At 48.0% G+C, this 21,621-nt stretch overlaps 1 protein-coding gene across 1 annotated transcript in view; it reads left to right on the top strand.

Annotated features, from left to right (window-relative positions):
* Positions 1 to 21,621, top strand: part of LOC147664936 (F-box only protein 10-like) — a 255,189-nt gene that overhangs the window by 40,284 nt on the left and 193,284 nt on the right. Inside the window, exons 3-4 of the mRNA XM_086949877.1 lie at positions 15,770 to 15,840; positions 18,193 to 18,345. Of these exons, the coding sequence (XP_086806003.1) occupies positions 15,770 to 15,840; positions 18,193 to 18,345 (224 nt within the window). The remainder of the gene's footprint in view (positions 1 to 15,769; positions 15,841 to 18,192; positions 18,346 to 21,621) is intronic.

Genomic DNA, 21,621 nt, shown 5'->3' with positions numbered 1-21,621 from the left:
CAGGAGCGAATGCAAATGGATCACACTCTGCAATTCAGTGGACCAGGGCTTTAATACCATTGATGAATGGAACAGTACAGTTCAAATTTGTATTTTCGCTTCCTCACCCAGATCTCAACCTGGTCTATGGGTTATACTCCTGTTGTCATTTACCCAAGAAAAGGAAGTCATCAAGATAGCGTAATGCCCACTGGTTACCTGTTGCTCAACGGAAAACCCATCCAAAAAAGAGCTGAATTTCTTGAAATAGGCCCGAGATACTGAACATCCCATAGGCATACATTTGTCCACATAAAACTTCCCCTTGAATTGAAAACCCAACAGGTGAAAATCAAGTGGGTGCACTGGCAGCAGGCAGAAAGCTGACTCAATATCTGGTTTTGCAAACAATGCGCCCCAACCCAACCCAACCCAACCTCCTAAGCATCTCAACTGCTTGATCAAAAGAAGCATACTTGACACTGCATAAGTCATCATCAATGGCGTCATTCAGTGACACACCTCTGGGGGCTGAAAGATTATGAATCAGTCAGAATTCCCCTTGTTCTTTTTGGCCACCATTCCCAATGGGGCGCAGACAAAATATTGCATTGCGGGCTCTCAAAAAGGCCAGCTACTCTGCCCAACCAAACTTCCTGCTCAGTTTTTGCTGCTGCCACCCCTTCATGTTCCCATGAGGCACAGGGTCAGACTGATTTGCATATAGCCATGTCTGAACTGGGGTGGCAGAGTGGGCTAAAGAACGGTGATGGATTAACCCCAGATCTTTTGACTGGGTGTGAGTGTTTGATTGATTCAGATGCTACGTCCATCACCACCCCCTTTTGTACCCCTTCATTAGCCCTGATCGATAGCTGATTCTGGCAATGTGACACCCCCACATAACCAGGTGCGGGTATCCTGAAGCCGCCCCTGAAACCTTCCAGCAAAATTCTAGCAAACTTGGGGCAATTGTAACCGTTCAACCATGGTGTCAAAGCACTTGTTATAAATGAAGATCTGGCCTTATCAACAGGCACACTCTCAGTCCTGCTTCTTGCCTCCCTTGTCTTTTGCTCTCTTAAAGCATTTGGACTCTGGGTGCAAGGAGTTGCCACAGAAAGAACATGCATGTTTGAATTTACATGTGCCGGCTGCTTTGTTACTAGAGCGCCTGTTGAAATCCCAACACGCCCCCTTACTCTTTCCCCCGCCCCCCGAGTTGCCTGGGGGGCCTGCATGAAAGGACTGACCCCAAAAGGTGTCTTAAGACTGACCCCGGGTGGTGTCCTGTGGACCACCTCTGAAATTTGTTAGATATATGATCATGTCAATCTGATTCCAGCCCAGTGCTGGGTCAGAGGCCATAGCTCTTCTAAAATCCTTGTCATACAGCCAGATTCATCAAGCGAAATGCGCTCGCAATAGGGCCAGATTCTGAGAATCTGGCCTTTTGCGAGTGCAATTTTTGCATTTGGGATTCATCATCCCAAATGCAAAAATCGCTAATAAAGAATTCGCAAATTTGCGAGGATTAGCATTTAAGGAATCTCTATTAGAGATTCCTTAATTGCTATTCATGAAACATTTATAAATGGCGAATTCGCAATTTAGGACCGCTATTTACCACGAAGTCAAACCTCGTGGTAAATAGCGAAAACTTGGAAAAATGCATTTAAATGCATTTTTCTAAGTTGCATGTTACACACACACATGTCCTTTGGACATGTGTGTGCACAACATCAGTGTAAATTCACATTTCAGGGGTGCTACAAGGTGACCTTTGGACACCCCTGCACCCTTGAAATCGCATCCTTATTTGCGATTAGCAAATTGCTAATCGAAAATAAGGAAGCTGTAGGAATCGCAATTTATTTTGCGATTCCTACATGAATCCCGTTTTGCAAGTCCTTAATAGCGATTCCTTAATAATCGCTATTTAGGACTCGCAAAACGGGACAATGATGAATCTGGCTGATAATCTTTCCATCTATTACCACCATAAGTGTTGTGCGCACAAGTAATCCTATTCTGGTAGCAAGCCAGATGGCAAGACATGGGAAATGCTCACCAATATTGACGTAAAAACAGTAAAACCTTTGATTCAATTCACCAGCGTCTCCCGACCCTAAACTTCAACAGCATATAAGCCCACTCTTTTGGGAGCGTCCATTCCTTATTTTTTTGGCCGCCTCCCTTTCAGTCTCATCTAGCAGCAGGGAAAACATATTTACATAGGTGCCTTTCCAAATCTTTTCTTTAATTTCTTGAGACACATGTCACTCTAATTGCTCTCTAACTGAGTGAACTTCACCTAATCCCAAAGGAGGCAAAGTTTGCGGCATACCTGTTGGCGCTGTCTTGCTGGCTTCTTTGCTTCTGCGTCTTCTGGCGTGGTGGTTGCGGGTGGAGCTCTCCTACTCCCGATTGGCCTTGTACCTGCCCCCCATTTGAACCCCAGCCAGCACAGCCGGCCTGTCACCGGGATTAACCCCATCTAACTGTGCCATTATCTGTCTGGCCTTCTCCAGTGCATTCTCCCCGCTACCCGACACTCCTGCTGCCGGGGACCAGTTACCCACTTTTTCCAGCCAAGGGAGTACCGCTGCTAGATTAGATACCAAATTGGGGTGGATCGGCGTGGGGACCAGAGGGGCCTGCTCATCAGTGGGGAAGGGGGCACACAGTGCACTTGGCTGACTTGAAGAAGCAAAAATATAGAGAGCCACCCACGGATAATGAAAACCACTTAAATCTGCCTTATAATAATAATAATAGGGAGATTTGTAGAGCGCATGGTGACGCCGGCGGCATGTCCCCGCGCTGAGATCCTAGTGCAGGCAGGAGAGGTGGAAGAAGGTACACTATTGGGAGTAGAGAAATGTTTTCAGTTTAGCTCTGAAGGTGGACTCTGAGGGTTCCAGGCGAAGCGCCACAGGGAGTTCATTCCAACTGGACGCTGCCAGGTACCTAAAGGACCTGCCACCCATCCTGGCTTTGGACACCTTTGGAATGGCCAGGCGTCCCGTGCCAGATGATCTAAGGGAACGCACAGGCTCATATTGTGTCAGAAGGTCCTGCAAGGGAAGGGGTGCCCTACCGTTGATGATCCGATGACACGTGCAGAGTGCTTTGAATTTCACCCTGTTTCTCACCGGGAGCCAGTGAAGTGTTTGAAGCGCGGATTTTGAGGCTGATCTTCTGGGCCGTCTGAGGACCAGCCGAGCTGCGGCATTTTGTAAAACCTGCAGACGGTTTAAGTTCTTCTCCAGGGTCCCCAAGTAGAGCAGGTTGCCGTAGTCCATTTTGGAGGTGACTAAGGCGTGCACAAGTGTTTGGCGGGCTTTGATGGGAAGGAACTCCAAGACCTTCCTGAGGGTCTTGAGGGTCCCAAAGCATGAGCCGATCACACAATTGACCTGAGGTCCGAAAGTGAGTTTAGAGTCGAACCAAACACCGAGATTCCTCGCCTCCTGGCATGGGATTGGTGTGGGTCCTAGGCAGGGTGGCCACCACTCTGATGTCCAGGCCGCTTGGTCTCCCCCCACCACCAGCACCTCAGTCTTGCCTCCGTTGAGCTTGAGACAGTTGGCAGACATCCAGGCAGCTAGATCTTGCATGCATGCTCTGAAGATGTCTGCCGACAGACCAGGCGCTCGCGATAGGGAGATGACGAGCTGAGTATCGTCAGCGTACGATACCATACGCAGGCCGTGACTTTCCACTATAGTGGCAACCGGAGCAACATAAAGATTAAAAAGTGTAGGGCTCAGGGACGAGCCCTGCGGGACCCCCTGATCGAGGGCCACTCGCTCTGAGTAACAGTCCCCTAGCCTGACTTGGAAACCACGTCCGGATAGAAACGACTGGATCCATTTTAGGGCTGCGCCTCCTACCCCTCCATTGTTCAGACACTGTAGCAAGATGGAATGAGCTACAGTGTCGCACGCGGCGCTCAGGTCTAGTAGGATCAGGGCCATGGTGTGGCCCTCGTCGACACCCTGCCTGATGGTTTCGGTTGCCATGAGAAGAGCCGACTCCGTTGAGTGTCGGGGCCGGAATCCAAACTGGGTGGGGTGTAGGAGACTCGTGTTCTCCACAAATTGCATTAATTGCAAATTGGCCACCTTCTCCGCCACTTTGGAGAAGTAGGGTAGAAGGGAGATGGGACGCAGATTCTCCAACTTATCGAAGCTGATATTAGGCTTCTTGCGGAGGGGGAGCACCACAGCTTGTTTCCATTCCATAGGCAAGCTGCTAGAGTTAAAAGAGACATCCAGCAGATGCCTGATGTATGGTTCGAGTGTCGTCAAGCTATCACCCAACCTTTTGGGAGATGATGGGTCCCGTGGGGAGCCTGACTTTACTGATTTACAAATTTTGATCAGGTCTTCTCCTGGTGGGGTGGAGAAATTAAGCAACAAATTTTGTCCCTCAGCCTCTCTATCATGTATTTTAATCTCCCCTCCTGCCACAGGTTGGATAGGGAATGCAGAGTAGATTTTGGAAACTTTGTCGCTGAAATACTCAGCAATGCGATTGCATGCAGCGACTGATCGGTCCTCTAATTCTGTCGAGGACTGGGGGACAGCCAGGGATTTGTAGACACAAAATAATTCCTTGGCTGAGTTTTCAGCATCCATAATTCTGATGGCATAGTAGTCCGTTTTTACTTTCTTAATTAGATTGTGGTACAACCGTCTGTTAGTGAGGTATTTTTCTCTTACTAGGCTGTCATAGGCTGACCGCCACTGCCTTTCTGCCCGTTTACAGTTCTTCTTGGCACTCCGTAGTTCCTCATTGAACCAGGGTGCCGTTCTCTGTTTACGACCACCCACCTTTGGTCGGCCCAGGGGGGCCGTAAGGTCAAGAACCGCTGTAATGCGAGCGTTGAGCAGTTTGTTTGCCGTATCCGCGTCGTCGCCTCCAGGGGGGCCCTCTGCCATATATATATATATATATATATATATATATATATATATATATATATATATATATATATATATATATATATATATATATATATATATATATATATATATATATATATATATATATATATATATATATATATATATATATATATATATATATATATATATATATATATATATATATATATATATATATATATATATATATATATATATATATATATATATATATACAATAAGGACAATGAAGAAAGAACGAAACAGGATTGTCAGGCTACTAAAGAAACCAGGGATAAAAGCAGAAAATCTGGGAAAGTTAAAGTCATTAAATCAAAATCTGAAGAAACTAATATGGGGTGAGAAAAATCAGGCAAAACAAGCAACCTGGGCAAAAGTATTCCACTATAGCAAGCAAAAGAACTCTAGAGACTTCTGGAAGATTATCAATAACCTTTCCAGACCTAACAAGCAGGTAATATCATCACCACTAACTTAGCAGGAAGGAGACACTTAAATCAGGAGACTTCACAGTTAAGACCCTTAGAAAAGGGACATGGGTGCAAAAAAGATAAATCTCCCATTAAGGATAAGGATTGCGATACGCCAATAGTTATAGAAATAGAAGAGATAATCAAACTTATAGAAAAACAGAAAAACGGCGCCCCTGGACCAAATGGGATATTGTTTGCTCTTTTTAAAGAAAACCCAGAACTATGGGCGACCATATTAGAGAAACTATACACAGAAGTCATTAGAACTGGAACTACCCCTAAATCATGGCAAGGATCTCTAATAACTCCAATTTTTAAAAAAGGAGACTGGGCTCTTGCAGAAAACTACAGACTGATTACTCTCCAAGACACGGATGCCAAGCTATTTGCAAGAATTTTGTTAACAAAACTATCTGAATGGGTGAGGGAACCAAATAAACTGCCCTTAAACCAAACAGGGTTTATTCAAGGCCTAGGAACAACAACAAACATAATGGTTCTTGCACTACTAATGGATAAATCAATCAGACTCAAACAACCCCTGTACCTATGTTTTATAGACTTTAAATCCGCATTTGATTGTGTCAAAAGAGAACTTCTGGGGGATGGACGAACGCTATCAAAAGAGATTCCAGCAAAGGAAGGCCTGAAACAAGGCTGTGTTTTAGCCCCCCTACTTTTTAATTTGTTTCTTGTGGACCTAACGGAAATATTGGACGACGAGAATGCACCTCCCCCGAAATTAGCGGATAAGCGCCTTACGAATTTGATGTATGCGGATGACGTCATACTATTGAGCCTTACTAAATTGGGACTGCAGCGTCTAATCAGGAGGACTCAAACATACTCCAAAGAGAATGGGATGGTCATAAACGAGACTAAAACAAAGATTATGGTAGTGACCAAAAACAACAAGAGAAGTTATAAAAGTAAATGGATTATGGATACAAAGGAGTTGGAGCAAGTAGAAGTATATAAATACCTGGGTGTGCTATTTGATGCGAAGGGTAGCTATCAACTGCAAAAAAATTATACTCCAAGAAAAGCGAACTCACTAACTGCAGCATTTAGAATTGTGCAAAAGTCACTTCCCAGCCTAACATATGGTCCTCTACTGAATGTAATTGCCGCAAAACTCCTACCGACCATAACATATGGCAGTGAAGTGATGATGGGCAAGGATAGCGAAACCCTGAACAAGATCATAACCAGAGCCTACCGAGCAATATTCCATTTACCTGCAAATGCGTCCCCCGCCCAAGTAAGGCTGGAGTTTGGACTGACCAATCAGCAACATGCAAGGCAAGGCCACTTTATAAAAGTATGGAACCAAATAAAAAATGACATCAAAACGAAATATCGCAACTTTTATGGAGAAAAATAAATAAGGACACAAATTCTACTGCGTGAATCTACCTAAGGGAAGCAATAAAGGAATTTGTGATCACGCCAATATGGGAAAACAATCTAATCAAGTCATCGTTCAAGAAAATAATTAATAAAACTGCAAACCACCTACCCATCTTAAACGATAAAGCTATCCTCACCAAAAGAAAACACGCATGGACAATAATTAATAGATATAAAAAGAAGGAAATCCAACAATACCTGGTAACACGTGGACAGAAAAAAACAAACAGATCCTCCTTAAAGCCAGATTTGGAACTATGCCAGGCCTATGTCACCTTCCCCCGTGGGAGAGACCGAAAATTCAAAAGAAATGCCGACTGTGCAACAACGGTGAGGAAAGATATGCTTCATCTTCTCTGTACCTGCCCTACGCTTTTACAGGAGAGGAAATCGTTACTAAAGTTTCCCTTCAAAGTACGTGGCATAAGGACATGTAGACAGGCCTTGATCAATTGCATGAACTCGAAAGGCATTATTTTAAATGCTATCTTTGTAAAGTTTTTAATGATACTCAAAAGCAAATTAGATGTAATGCCTATTGTAGATATTTAATTACTTACAAATGACATTTTTTTAGTGCTTTTATTCGAGAACACAGTTTTTAGTCTTTGTCTGAGATGTGTAATATTGTAAGATTTTAAATAATCATCACAATAAACTATTTACTTACTTACTTACTTACTTGGCTGACCTCCCGCCCCCTCGCTCCTAGGCTGATCTCCCCCACTGCCCGTATTAAGCTGACAACCGTTGGCATGTGGGACCAGTACGGGCTCCACCGACTGGGGCACCACCCCCTCAGGGGCTGGTAGAGTGGCCCAACCCGTCCCGTCCCATCCCCTTCCCTAGGTGGAGGTGCCCCACCTTTTTTAGGTCTAATCCTTTTTGGTACTGGGGCAAAAGCTGCCGTATGGGCTACCCCAATTCGCCTGGGCCTATCTTCTGCCCACTTTTGGCCATCCACCTTATCCCTTAAAGCGGCTAAAGCCTGGCCCATATAATGTACCTTCTACATCATGGAGTCCATAGCCCCCATTTTTTGCATCATCGTCTCCATAAAACTATCCATGCTCGTTCCACTTCACCTTAGGGGCTATTGTTGTACACACCCTAATGCACTGAACCGCAATATAACCGCAACCTGATAGCTGGAAACCAGTGCCCCACAATACGCTGTGCACCAATGTAATCAGGGTACCAAATACACCCCCTAATAATCACACAAAAAAACAATGGTACACACACCACAGCCCACTGTGCTCTGGTCTTAGACAGACCCTTACCTTGTAGAAGTAGCAGCCCCCTGGCCGGCCACAGCACCCACGCCATCAGAGCCACACCCACCAGCTAGTCTAGTAGGTCGGATGAGTATTGTCAAACCCGCATGGCTCCCGCTGACAATGGAAATACTGGCCTGCCAGTACTGTCCCAAGGCAACAAAATCCCTGTGTCCTCAGGGCACACAATCCTGGTACCAAGAGTGTCTGCAACCTCCTCAGAGTCCAGCTGATGTTCCCTGCGCAGTCCCTACAGTGGTAGATATAAAGAAGAAGAAGTGAGACCACTGGAGCAAAATTATTTGCCTGGCTTCACAGAATATTGATGGTGATGATTGGGGTTGATGGGGGTTGAACATCTCTCAAAGCTGCACCACACTGTCCCTGTAATGTCGGACCAACCCACCACGCTGTGTTGCGAGGGGTGGTCCTTGAAAACACCCCACGACGCATCCAGTTAGGCTGGCCCAGCGTGTGCTCGTCCAGCACGTAAACAAAGTAATAAAAAGCCCAGGGCACCTGGGCGTGGTTTAGTAACATACTGGCCACTAACTATACAACACGTGTGAGCCTCTTTGTGTCCAGCTAGGCCTATAGCCCGCGACACTACACTGGAGACGAGGTGGCCTGTCTACCACCCGCCGTGTCTCATTGCCGCCTCAGAGCTCCATTGCTGACACTGTCTCCGCGGGAGCGCCCCTGCCGCGCCTCCCACTCCGCCTACCTCGCCTGGGTATCGGCGTCCCACGCCCGCATCTCCTGTGCGTGCGGCCGCGCGTCAGTCTCCTGTCCTGCAGGGCCGGTGTTCCGCAACTGCCTGCTAGCGCCCAGGTCCGTTTCCACTCTCCCGGTATGGAGCCCCAGCCGTGCGCGGTCCGCGACGGCCTCCGCGTTAGGAATCTGTGCTGCGCATGCGCAACCGGCACCATCGTCCTGCAGCTGCAGCCTTCCTCCGCTGAGCCCTCCCAGCAAGACCCAGTAAGTGCGCCCTGCACGCCAAAAGACCTGAGGACTCTGGAACGTTTTCTCCACCCACATTTGGCCCTTCTGGTACCCTGCTGTGCGTGGCGTGTCCCGCACCTCCTGCTGCGCATTCATCTTGTGTGCTGCCTCATGTGGTGCTGCGACCTGCCTGGCCTCACGCCCCAGCCACCAACTGTGCCTCCACTCATCCTGCCTGCCCCAGACAACTACAGCTGGCAGTCTGCTCCTCATCTCGCGCAGTGTGCATGACCAGCACCCACAGGTGCCCCAAAACACGCTCTTCAGCAGCAGCTCTACCTGCCACAGCAGCCTGCTTTGCCTCCAGCGCACCCTCATCTACAGTGGCCCTGCCTGCCACCGCAGCCTGCCCGACTACGCGCAAGGTGTACCCGAGGAGCCCACCGCGAACAGCCCACAGCGTGTTTGCTTTCCGCCTGACCTCGCCCCACTGTCTGCATCATGGCTACGGTGCCCCCATTGGAGCCATTTGACATCGCTGGACCCCCGCCCTCTCAGGCAGCACGGTGGAGAGACTGGGTTGAGTGCCTTGAGAATTTTTTTGAGGCTGCTGAGATTGCTGCCCCACAGAGGAGACACATGCTCCTGCATCTAGGGGGTGCAGAAATTCATAAAATCTCCAAATGCATCAGAGAAGCTGGCCCACCCAGGAACTCCGCCACGCTGCGTGATGCCATTACAGCGTACTTCAAGCTATTTGCTAGCCCAGACTATCAACGCTTCCTACTTCGCCAAGCCCGCCAACTACCTGAGGAGTCCGTGGATGTTTTCTATGCCAGGTTGAAGGAGTTAGCCAGTACCTGCACACTTCCCGATGAGGACGATGATACGTGCCCAGTTCATCCAAGGCTGCAGGTCGGTCAAACTGCGCGAGCGCATCCTACAAGAAGACAGTATGCCGATAAGGGACATCCTGAGACTTGGCCAATCCAAAGAACTTTCGAAAACCAGGGCTGCACACATGGACCCCAGGCCGGCTGCGGTAGTTAAAGAAGAACCCGTGTGCGCCCTCCGCACAGATGTCCAGGAACAACGGCCCAGAACTACCCGGCCACGAACCGCTGCGCCCTCGCAGCCCTTCCATGGTCGATCCTGTGGTTGGTGTGGTGGTCCATCACCACACGATGGAGTTTGCCCAGCGCAAGGTGAAACCTGCAGTGCTTGCGGAAAAGTAAACCACTTCTCAAAGGTATGCCGTCCGCGCCAAGGAGAAGACAAAGTGGCCCACCAAGGGGAGTACACGCGATTGAGCCCTCACACGAGGGCCCGCGAGCAGCGACATGGATGACCATGAGGCAGACGCTGCAACTGTGCATGTGGTTCGAATGTTAAACACCCTCTCAGCTACCCGACCAGCCAAGCCGATGTGTGATGTTAAAGTACAAGACCAGTCAGTCGCCGCCCTGATTGACACAGGTACCACCATCAATCTCATGGCAGCTAGCGTATACAGGAGCATACCAAACCCGCCAGCACTCCGCTCCACCCAGGTACAAGTCTACGCCTATGGCACCTGATCTCCACTCAAACTGTGTGGGGTATTCCAGGCCAATCTATCCCATGAGGACGCCCACCGGCATACCAAGGTGTATGTGTAACAGGAAGGATCCGGATTCCTGCTCAGCTGCAGAACCGCTAAAGACCTCAATCGGATCCGTTTTGCGTTCACTATTCACACCCACAGCGTGGACAGCCTGCTGGACGGGTTCAAAAGTCTGTTTGAAGAGATCGGATGTCTGAGAGGCCCATTGACCCGCCTGCACACTGACAGGTCTGTTGCCCCTGTTGCGCTCCGCCACCGAAGAATTACATTTCACCTTCGTCCCAAGGTCGAAGCGGAGCTACACATGCTAGAGCGAGCCGAAATCATAGAGCGAGTGCGAGGCCCCACCCCCTGGGTGTCACCCATTGTCGTCGCGAAGAAGCAGAATCAGCCGGATGCGGTCCGCATCTGTGTGGACATGTGAGTCCCCAACCTCGCCACCAAGCGCGTACGACACCTCACCCCAACGGTTGATTACCTCATTGGAGAGCTGTCAGGCTCAAAGTGGTTTTTGAAGATGGACCATCGCTCCGGATACCACCAGATCCTGCTCCATCTGTACTCTCGCCCTATTACGACTTTCCCCACCCACGCCGGGCTGTGGCAGTACACTCGACTCAATTTTGGGATCTCCAGTGCCGCTGAGGTATTCCAAAACATCATCGAGAATGTTCTCCAAGGGCTGGATGGAGTTCTGAACGTCAGTGATGACATTCTCGTGCACGCACCTACCCTGGAGGAACACATCCAACGCCTCCATGCAGTGTTCACCTGCCTCCGAGACAGTGACCTCACCCTCCACCGCGAAAAGAGTGAATTCTTATGAAGAGACATCAATTTCTTTGGGTACTGATTTTCAGAAAAGGGCATTGGTCCCGATCCAGACAAAGAGAAGGACATTCAAAACGCTCCTGCCCCGACGTCCGTGTCCGGAGTCCGCAGCTTTCTGGGCATGGTGACGTACTGCAGACGTTTTATTAAGAATCTGTCGGACCTGACGGGACCTCACCAAAGCCTCCAGCCACTGGACATGGGAGACAGAATAAGACGAGGCGTTCCAAAGGACGAAGGCAGCCCTGTCCTCTGATACCACCTTGGTGTACTTCGACCCCCGGCATGAATCTCAGCTAGTGGTAGGCGCCAGTCCCACAGGCCTCGGTGCAGTGTTGGCCCAAAAGCAGCCATGTGGAGAGTGGGCCCCTGTCGCTTACGCCAGCAGAACTCTTACTCCAGTGGAACAGAGCTACTCTCAAATCGAAAAAGAGGTCATTGCGATCTTCTGGGGTGTTCGCCATTTCCACATCCACCTGTATGGACACCCGTTCGTCGTAGTCACTGACCACAAACCTCTCCTCCCGCTATACCCTCTTCACGGCCCCCCCCAAAAAATTGAAAAGTGGGTGCTACAACTGCAGCAGTTCCAATTCACAGTTGAATACCGACCGGGCACTCGCAATCCTGCCGACTTTTTTGTCCCGCCACACTCGACCAGTCACCGAGCCGGAGGCAGCAGAGGCCACCGCCACAGAAGAATACGTAAGAATGATCGTTGAAAGGTCCCGGCCTATTCCCGTCTTGCTAGACGAAGTCGTGTAAGCCACCAAAGAGGACGACTGCCTTCAGCTGGCTATTGAGGCACTCTCCTCAGGGGACTGGAGGCCACTCCAAAGCCCGTCGTCATTCCGCACTACAGAAGCCCAGGACACCCTAAGGGCCCTCTACATAGTGCACAACGAGCTGTCAGCGTCCCCTGATGGCTGTCTCCTGAGAGGTCCTCGCCTGGTCCTACCCAAGTGCCTACCCCAACAAGCCGCCCTCATCGCACATGGTGCCCACCAGGGAATCGTGAAATTGAAGAATCGCCTCAGGAGCAAGGTGTGGTTTCCCGGCCTAGACCAACAAGTGGAGTCTATCATCCAGCGCTACCCGGTGTGCCTTGCAACTGGTCTCCCTAGCCGCCTTGCGCCAGTAATCACGGAAGCAGGCTCTTCCTTTCCATGGGAAAAATCTAGTGCAGACTTCGGCAGTCTCCCGGAAGGGAAATACATATTGGTTGTTATAGATGACTTTTCATGCTACCCCGAAGTGGAGATTGTCTCGTCCACGGCGGCAGGAGAAGTTATCCCGAAACTTGAGAAGATAATGGCAACTCACGGCCTGATGAAAGAACTCAAAACAGACAGCGGACCGCCCGTCACAAGCACAGACATCTCCGAGTACCTTTCATCTCAAGGGATCAAGCATCGCCGTGTAACTCCCAGGTGGCCACAGGCAACCAGATAAGTCGAAAGGCTGATGCGAACACTGAACAAGACCATTCAGATCGCCCTGTCAGATGGTTGGCGTTTGGAGCGTGCAATCTACCAGTTCCTCCGGGAGTATCGCCTCACACCGCACTGCACCACAGGAATCTCCCCGAGCCGCCTCTGTTTCGGGAAAGCAGTAGTTGATACCATCCCACACCACCCTATGTGGGCCCAGTGCCCAAATCCTCCGAACCAGTCTATGACACGGCACACCAAAATCAACCAGGAAGCATGCAGACGAAGGCGTGCGGAAGATAGCTCCATAGCTGTCGGAGACCGAGTACTGGTACGTGATCCCCACCCGGGAGGAAAATTCAGGATGCCTTTTGAGGTGGACCCATGGATTGTAACAGAAGTCGAAGGTACAATGATAGTAGCCTCGCGAGGTACTGAGAAGGTAATCCGGAATGTGTCTTTCTTCAAAAAAATCTTTGCCGACGATTTTGATGAGTACGCGGCACCCAGTGCGACCTACACCCCAGAACCCGACAGCTGCCAAGAACCACGAGAACGCAACAGTCAACCCATCACCATGCCGGGAGGAAGCAGCTAAGCGTCTGTTGCTTCTGGAGAAGACAGAATTCAATAAAGCCCGAGCAGCCAGTCGACATCCATGGAAGATGGCTCACAGAGTGCTGCCTTGACTTCCCCGAGCAGAGGCAGCCAAGGTCGGTACAGTCTGCGGCCTCATCCCAGGCCGTCCCAGAAGTACCAGGACTTCGTAGCCCGTTGCTCACCCCGGTGAGACGGAAGCTGAACTGAAGATCCGGGCTGACAAAGTAAGACTGTTCCTAAATGTTCCCACTGTCAGAGACTGATTATCTCTAGTTCAATATTTGAAATGTTTTTCATTATGCTTATCTTCTATTCTGTGGGTAAAGGAGGAATGTAATGTCGGACCAACCCACAACTCTGTGAAGAGAAGCACTTCCAATGCGCTCTGTGTGCAAGTGCTGCACCGAGATAGGGAAATCCACAAGGATACTTTTGAAGAAAGCGGAGCACTGCCAATGCGCTCCGTGTTGAGCGCTGCCCCCCGCCGATAGGGAAATCAAAGAGGATACCAGCAGGAAGTGGAGCAATTCCAATGCCCTCCCTGCTCAAGCGCTGCCCTCCCGCAGATAGCGAAAAACCACTAAGTTACCTGCAATAAAAAAGAAAAGAAAAGGGTGAAAACGAATCGTTGGGGCCTCCGACTGAGGCCCTGACCCATCACGCGACCTGCAGGTTGGGATGTGGCAAAAAAGAGACCATCCGCTCTGCTCCCCAGTCTTTTAAACACAGGGTCAAGCAAGCCGGTTCTGACCGGCTTGCCCGACGTTGGCTAGACACGACGCTGGCTAGACACGTGAACCGGAAGCACTTGTAAGTGCTTCCGGTTCACGCATGGACATCCAATCGCATGTGGGGCTTCAGGGGAGGCAGGGCGCCACGTCACTTTTCTGCGCGGCACGCCCTGCCTCCCCCGGGTGCAGGGCCCCGGCGCGACCGCCATACTGGTGGCGTGCCCGAGCTGTGCCCGCCTTGCAAGGATCCTTTTTTACCAGGGTCGAGCATTCGTAGTCATCGGAATTTAATGCAGGGATACCAGTCAGACTCGTAGAAGGCATCAACCACTATGAATCTTAATTCTCATAATGAGGGTCACAGTATTCATGTGAAGGGTGTCAAAGTGTTTCTTTGAAAGTTTCTTATTTAGGCTAGTAAAAACACAAAGGGTAAAACACTCCTCGGCGATGTTGGTGAGTCTTCACTGTGGATGATGAATCTTGCAAAGGTAGATGAGCAAAGCACCAAAACCACCCTGAAGCAGGGTGGAGAAAGAACCCAGCATAAGATACTAGAGAATCCATACAGAATCCAAAAATCAGGGACAAAAAGCTTCAAAGTGGGTGAAGAATGTAACAAAAAATAGGGGAACTAATGCATTGCAACACATGCATCTCCAGGTAAAGCCTCCTTATATTGATCCAGGCGGGAAATTGTATCACAGAAATGATTTTTGGTTTGCAACGTCAGATGCCAAACACTAACAAGGCTACCATCTTGGATGAAATAAGGTCTAGCTAGCCATTTTTTCAGAAAAATTGTATCTTCGAGGCATGTGAAGAAGAACTTTTTCTTTGTTGCCCTTTCTGTCCTTTGCGGCCCACATGACCCACAGAATAGACTGACGGGCAGCCACAGAAGAGATACCGGCACTGACGGATGCCACTAGAGAAGACTCACCTAGCACTAAGTGCAAGGACTAGATATATGCTTCCTCCTCAGAGGACACACCCCACTACGCACACGCCGCTGTCTGCTGTGCATATGTAACACCATGTAACATCAACCAACCAAAGAGGTGTCTGCTGCACCCAAGAACCAGCTTGTGATCCTTCTGTAGGAAGGATGTTTCTTTAGATCAGAACAACAATTCATACAGGGTCCAAATGATAAGCAGGAAACACCCCAGCAGAATATCTGTGCTCAACTTCACAGATTAACTCCTGTCCCGTAACAGGGGTATACATGTATTCTGAAAGTGTATTATCAGATAGCTGAGCAGAGACACTTGGATCACTCAGACACACACATGCTACACAAGACAAGACACTACACTACAGAGTGTTTGAGAGAGGATAAGTGGTAGAAGTTTGATCAAGGTTTGAAGGTTTTAAAGTAAAATAGTTTGTTCTTTCAACTTTTCCCCCTAAGGTTACCGATGTGGAAGTCCTTTAATGTTAACTGCAATTTAAGTTGTGAGACCAAATATTCTGTTTTCTTTGTATCATATTGTTGCAGTTTGTGTAACTAACACGTTGTTTTTTCTTGTTTATTGTAGTGGGAACCACATATTTCAAGGGCTTGCTGCGGGGATTGCTGTAAATGAGAATGGAAGAGGCCAAATAACAGGTAGAAGACAAATTGCATGATTTAGCTGTGCGATGACCAATCATACTGGGGGAGGGGGGCTGTAATAGTTTCTTAATAAGGAACTGCTTTGTTCCGTTTACCCCTCTTCTCACTCGGCAATTCACCGTTTGTGAAAGAGGCGGAAGGAGAAGGGTAGGTGGAAAGGATGAATGAGGAAGTAAGAAAAAGAAGTGGCGGAGGGGCAGAGGGGAAAAATGAGGGCAGAATGGAGGTTAAGATGGAGAGGAGAAAGGAGTGGCAAGAAAGAGGATGAGGAGACAAGGGTGCAGAGGCATAGGAAATGGAGGGAGACCAGAAGAGAAAGAGAAGAAAAAGCAGTGGATGAGCGGGAGAGAGGAAAATTGATAAAATAAGTGTGGCGCGAGGAATAATTGATAACAGAGGAAGCAGTGGGGCCAAAGAGGAGAGGGACAGGTGAAGAAGGCAAATTTAAGGCAGCAGTAGGGGAAGTTGGAGAAGAGGAAGGAAGGAAAAGCAGAGAGGGACTATTGGGAGAAGAGGTAAAGGAGCAAAAAGATGGTAGGTAGAGGTACAGCAAGGAGGTTTGATACGAAAAAAGGGAGAGATATTGCCAGGATGGAGGGAGAAAAGGAGGCAGCTGGAAGTAGAGGAGTGTGCGAGGGGTAGATGGGAGGTAGAGATGGAAAATCTAGATCAGCAGGTGATTTGGGTGTCAGGAGAGAGAAGGAGCTGCGGGATTACGGAGAAAAGAGGTAGAGAGCTAAGAAGTGAAGGTTACGTAAGGAGTGAGGAATGAGGGCATAGAATAGAGAATTAGGGGCAAGAAAGAGCAGAGATAGGTGGGAAAGGAGAGATAGAATGCGTCTGGCGAGAGTATTTTGGAAAGACGAGAATGGAGGAAAAGGACAGACTAGGGGAGACAAAGAGGTTTGGGCAGAGATGGATGGAGACTGATGGAAGACAGAGGGAGAGAAGGTGAATATAGTGAGACTATAGAGGTAGAAAGAAGACTGAATGGCACTATCATCTGTGATGTAATTTGACAGATCATAAACAGCATGGTTGGGTAGCTGACCATAATCAGCCAATGTAAGTATTCATAAGGTTTGAATAGGTAACTGTAGTAGCGGCTCCTCCTGTGAAGTAGCAGTGGGGCGGGGAGGGGGATAAGTGGGGTTTGAAAGACAAAACAAAAATAACACTTACTTACTGGCCGGGCCCCTCCTATCCTTTGCCCTCTGCCTGGTTCTGTGGGAGCAGGAACCAGGAAGCACACCCAGGCTCCCCTAAGCCAATCACAACACTGCAATGTAGTGTTGTGATTGGTCTGAGCGCCGTGGTTCGGTGCTCAGACAGGGAATGGAAGCCTGGGCATGTTTTCCATCCAGGGTGGAAAACATGCAAAGTGCTCAGGACTGTTTGGCTGCCCAAGAGGGCCTGCCAAACAGTCATGGGCACTTAGAGAGTGCCACCACTCCTCCCCCCTGCGCTGCCCAGCCCCGCCCGCCACCGCAAAACTACCTCAACACAGAAAAATAAAATGATAATAATCTCAGGTTATTATCATATTGTTTAACCTTTTTTACAGTGCTGAAAGGCAGTGGGGCGAAGCTCCCCCCCCCCCCCCTTAGCGGTGGAGCCGTCTCTGCCACCACTTCGACTGAAGGTTTTTGTGGGAATTTCGGTATGTTTCTCTAAGAAATGTTTCTACGTGATCGTAGTAGAGAACCATAATGTCCCTTTAGCAATGTATGTGCTGTAAATAAACATTTATATGGATGTTCTTAAAATCTACTTTGTTGCTATAACATTCTATTACTTTTACGAATAGCAAAGTCCTATGTTTCCTGGGGTTGCAGGGCATACTGCTTCATAATAATGAAATATATTTTCCCTGTGAGTGAAAAATGGTTTTGTGTGCAAATACAGAAAACCACTAGACCACACCAGGGGGATTGTCACTGTTGCAGACACTTGCCAGCAGTAAACCTGGCACAGGAAGAATGGAGCTGGAAATCTGACTGGCTTGCACTTCTATATGTACAACTGTGGATTTTTGTGAATTCCTGATTACTTCGAAATGTATTTCTTACTTTTCCAAATCTCTTGCCTATTGCATCACTGAAGGTTGTTATTGGCCATCACCTGTCAGTTTGGAAGGTGAACTGCAGAATCTAGACACTGTAACATGGGTCTTAGCGGAGAAGATACGCCTCATGACTACTAACAAAATTGATTTTGACAGATTCCAATTAACACTGAGGTTATTTTGCATGTGCATTTTCTTATGTTTGTTATATCCTTGCCAGTTTTTGATTTGATTAAAGTTTTCGGATTAGGATACACCTCTTTCTCTCTTCCGCACACCAGAAAATGTCATCCGTGAAAATCAGTGGGGTGGCGCAGACATCCGACGAGGAGGAGACCCAGTTTTGAGAAGTAACCTCATTTGCTTCGGATACTCTGATGGGGTAGTTGTTGGTGAGCGAGGAAAGGGATTAATAGAAGGCAACACCATTTACGGTAATAAAAAAACCCAGTTCAGCCATATTGTTCTTGAAATGTTGTGTTTTGTAATTAATGTACCTGTAGTATAGCTGAACACTATAAACACCTGCATGCAGTGTGCAACTCGAAAGCTGACCATCAAGGGCCTGCTCAGATGAATGAATGAATGAATGAATGAATGTTGGATTTATAGAGCGCGTGGTTACCCTGGAGCGTCCCAGCGCTGTACCACTGGGGAACCCGTCCTGGCTTTCCCTGTGAGATGGTCCCTTTACTGGGCATCCCCAAGGTGCGACTGCTGTGCCACATAAAGGTCCTGAATGTCCACTCTTAAATTCATCAATCTATTAATTCATCCCCCAATCCCATGAACACAGTGCGAAGGAAACCTGTACAATACCTACTTACAATGACAAAAAGGTGAAATGACAAATGTACGCTGTAAACATGGAGATGGTGGCGGTAGGAAAAGGCCAGTGCAAGAGAGTTGGTTTGGCAAAATGTTCTTCGCTTCATGCCTTGTAAAACTATTTGTAGGCAGAGACATTTTAAGGCATTGGCAAAGTGGGCTCCCCCAGCCTTGGTGAGGGTGGTGGGGCAATTAAAGCTAGTTCTGTTCTGCAGAGGGTCTTGGCCCTATGACCTTCAATAATTCTTAAACAGGTTGTTTTAAATACCGTTTTCCTTTCATTTTTTTTTAATGTGGGCGTTTGCTTGAGGGTCTATTACAGACATTTTGCATGGAAATGTTGTTTGTTTCATGCAAAATCCATAAAAAACGTTTTCTTACATAAAAACGATTTGCAGCAATCTTAGTGAGCTACTGCTGTGTTACATCATTGAAAACACACGTCAGTATCCCTGAATATTTGATGTAGACACATTTAGAATTTGCACCAGTGAGCCTGTGCACTGTCCGTGACCAGGCCAAAGAGGGCATGAAAGAGCTGAAATTGGATGTTACATTCAAAGCTGTTCCGAAAAGGAGCCCCTAAAATAATTTTTCCCCAGGACACCCAACATCCTTAAAATGTCCCTGTTTGTAGGCCATCATCAAACACACCTTGTATGAAAAGGGGATCTGTATACCATGACACCAGGCTTTGAACATCTCTTCCCCAGAAGCAGTTTTTCACGAGTCCTTTACTACTGCTTGGAACTCCATACCTCTAAACACCAAACTGGAATGCACCCTCCTTACCACCAGGAAACCCGTAAAACCCGTACTGTTCACCTGTTCCTAAACTAATGTATGCAATACATCATTTCATACACTGCCTTCAGTGATGATTTTCCACTTCGTTCGTATGCAGGTTTTTTTTTACTCTAAGGATTCGATATTGATTCTTGTTTCATTGTCCCTGTACTAATTTTGAATTTATTGCAAAACACCCTTATACCTATTGGGTTTAAAGAAACAGGGCTGCTCCCTAAACCAGCGGTGATTCTTGGCAAACAATTCTAGACTATCACAAATATTGCTTCGTGTGGAAACCATTTCAAACTGGTGTGAATGTCGTGCAACGCTCAAATACCTTTGGTATTGGGAGCTGATTGCCACTTTAAGGAGCAGGAGGGCTATTTTATACTGTTAAATGACCCATGCTCACGGTGGGCGATTTTAATGAGTCAATTGTTTATTGGAAGTATGGATGTTGGTTTTAAAAAAAAACACTGTTCTTGATTTGTTCACCCTCTGCTAAATGAAGGATTTCTAAAGAGAGCCGCCTTTACCTGAGTGCAAGATTGCGAGAGGGGCAAACCTCACAGCTTACTCATTGCCATCCATTTCAACCACTATGCACTTTTGGGCTCCAAATCAAACGATCAACAATGTAGATTAGCAAAAGATTTAACCAATGAGCCATAGCATCACACAAAAGCTATCACATTCATCGCACCCTACTTTCTCATTCTAGTTGGCTAAGAAATATGTGCATCGCTTTCCTGTATGATTGCAATTTGCTTTGGTCCTTACCATTTTCTATTCGTCACATCATCCAAAGCAGGCATTTGCTGTAAATGTTGCTTCTGATGCATACTTCTAACTGCAGATTCCTCACCTTGTGAATTCTCCCAGGTACCAGACTGGATCCAGAAAAACTCAAAAGCAGTGCTTCGGAGTTAAAGATGATTCCACTGCTTCACAGTCATGCACAGACTCTGTGCCATCTTCTTAGGTCAGACTCTGACCAGAGCCAGGCTTATAGAAATGACAGTCGTGGGGATTGAGACGAGTTTGCCTCATGCTATGATGATGACAACTTGTACATGGACCTGGACCTACTGCATGTCAGTGGACTGGACACCTCACCCGATACTGGGTTGTTTTCCCTCCTGGGCCAGTAAGAGAGGAGAGCATGTCTTGTGCTCCAGTGATCAGAAGGGTTGATGTGGTCCATGACCTCCATCTTCCAACCATGGAGGTAAAGATAAATGTTTTGACAGAAATCCTACATCATGGCCAGACATCAACTAAATCTAATTTTTCCTTCAATACAATCCTCACTGATGCACTACTGGGCACTTGGGCAAAACCTTGTTCTGGTCCCCCAATCAACCAACACGTCACCCTCCACCACAGACCTGTTCCAGGAGACCCGGACTAGTTTAAAAAAGCATCAAACCTCTGAAAATCTGGTTGTTCCAATGTCCACGTGTAGAGTGAAGCCCAATGCCTTTCAAACACATCCCCTCACAAGGCGTCAAAAGGGATAGATACATTTGGCAAGAGTATGTTCTCCTCAGCCACCCTTGCCTTGAGGTCAGTTAACACACGCTGATTACTAGGTTGCTAAACCCACTATGGGACATGGGGTTGAGGTCTTACCTGCAGTTTCTTTTCGGGGATTTGCCAGGGGCTTGAAGTATCGAGAACATCTGGCTCCACTGCCTGCTCAGCAGGCATTCCAATCCTTCCGAGGTTGGAGCATATACCTGAAAAGGTCAGCCACAATAAAACAATGACCTGGCCACCAGGGGCAGCTCTTGTCTCGGTCTTCTGCCCCTCGGGCCACAACCTCCAAGCCCCTTTAGTGTTACCCTACTGGCATACAGCCATCTGGTTGGAGGCAGGATCAGTCTCTTCTTGCAGGGTGGCAACACATTACATCCAACAAACGGGTCCTGCAGTTTGTCCATAAGGGCTACGCCCTGCCATTCCTTCTTAAACTACTACACCTCCCACCTACATCAGACCACTTCTCAGAGGACCTTAAGTCGATTTAATGCCAGTAAATGCAGGCGAAAGCAGCCATAGCAAGGGTGCCAGCCTCAGAAGTAGCACCTTTT

This window comes from Lissotriton vulgaris, unplaced genomic scaffold (genome assembly GCF_964263255.1).
Source record: "Lissotriton vulgaris unplaced genomic scaffold, aLisVul1.2 SCAFFOLD_1590, whole genome shotgun sequence".
Lineage (NCBI taxonomy): Eukaryota > Metazoa > Chordata > Amphibia > Caudata > Salamandridae > Lissotriton > Lissotriton vulgaris.
The sequence above is the reverse complement of the archived record's forward strand: the minus strand, read 5'-3'. Positions and strand labels throughout refer to the sequence as shown.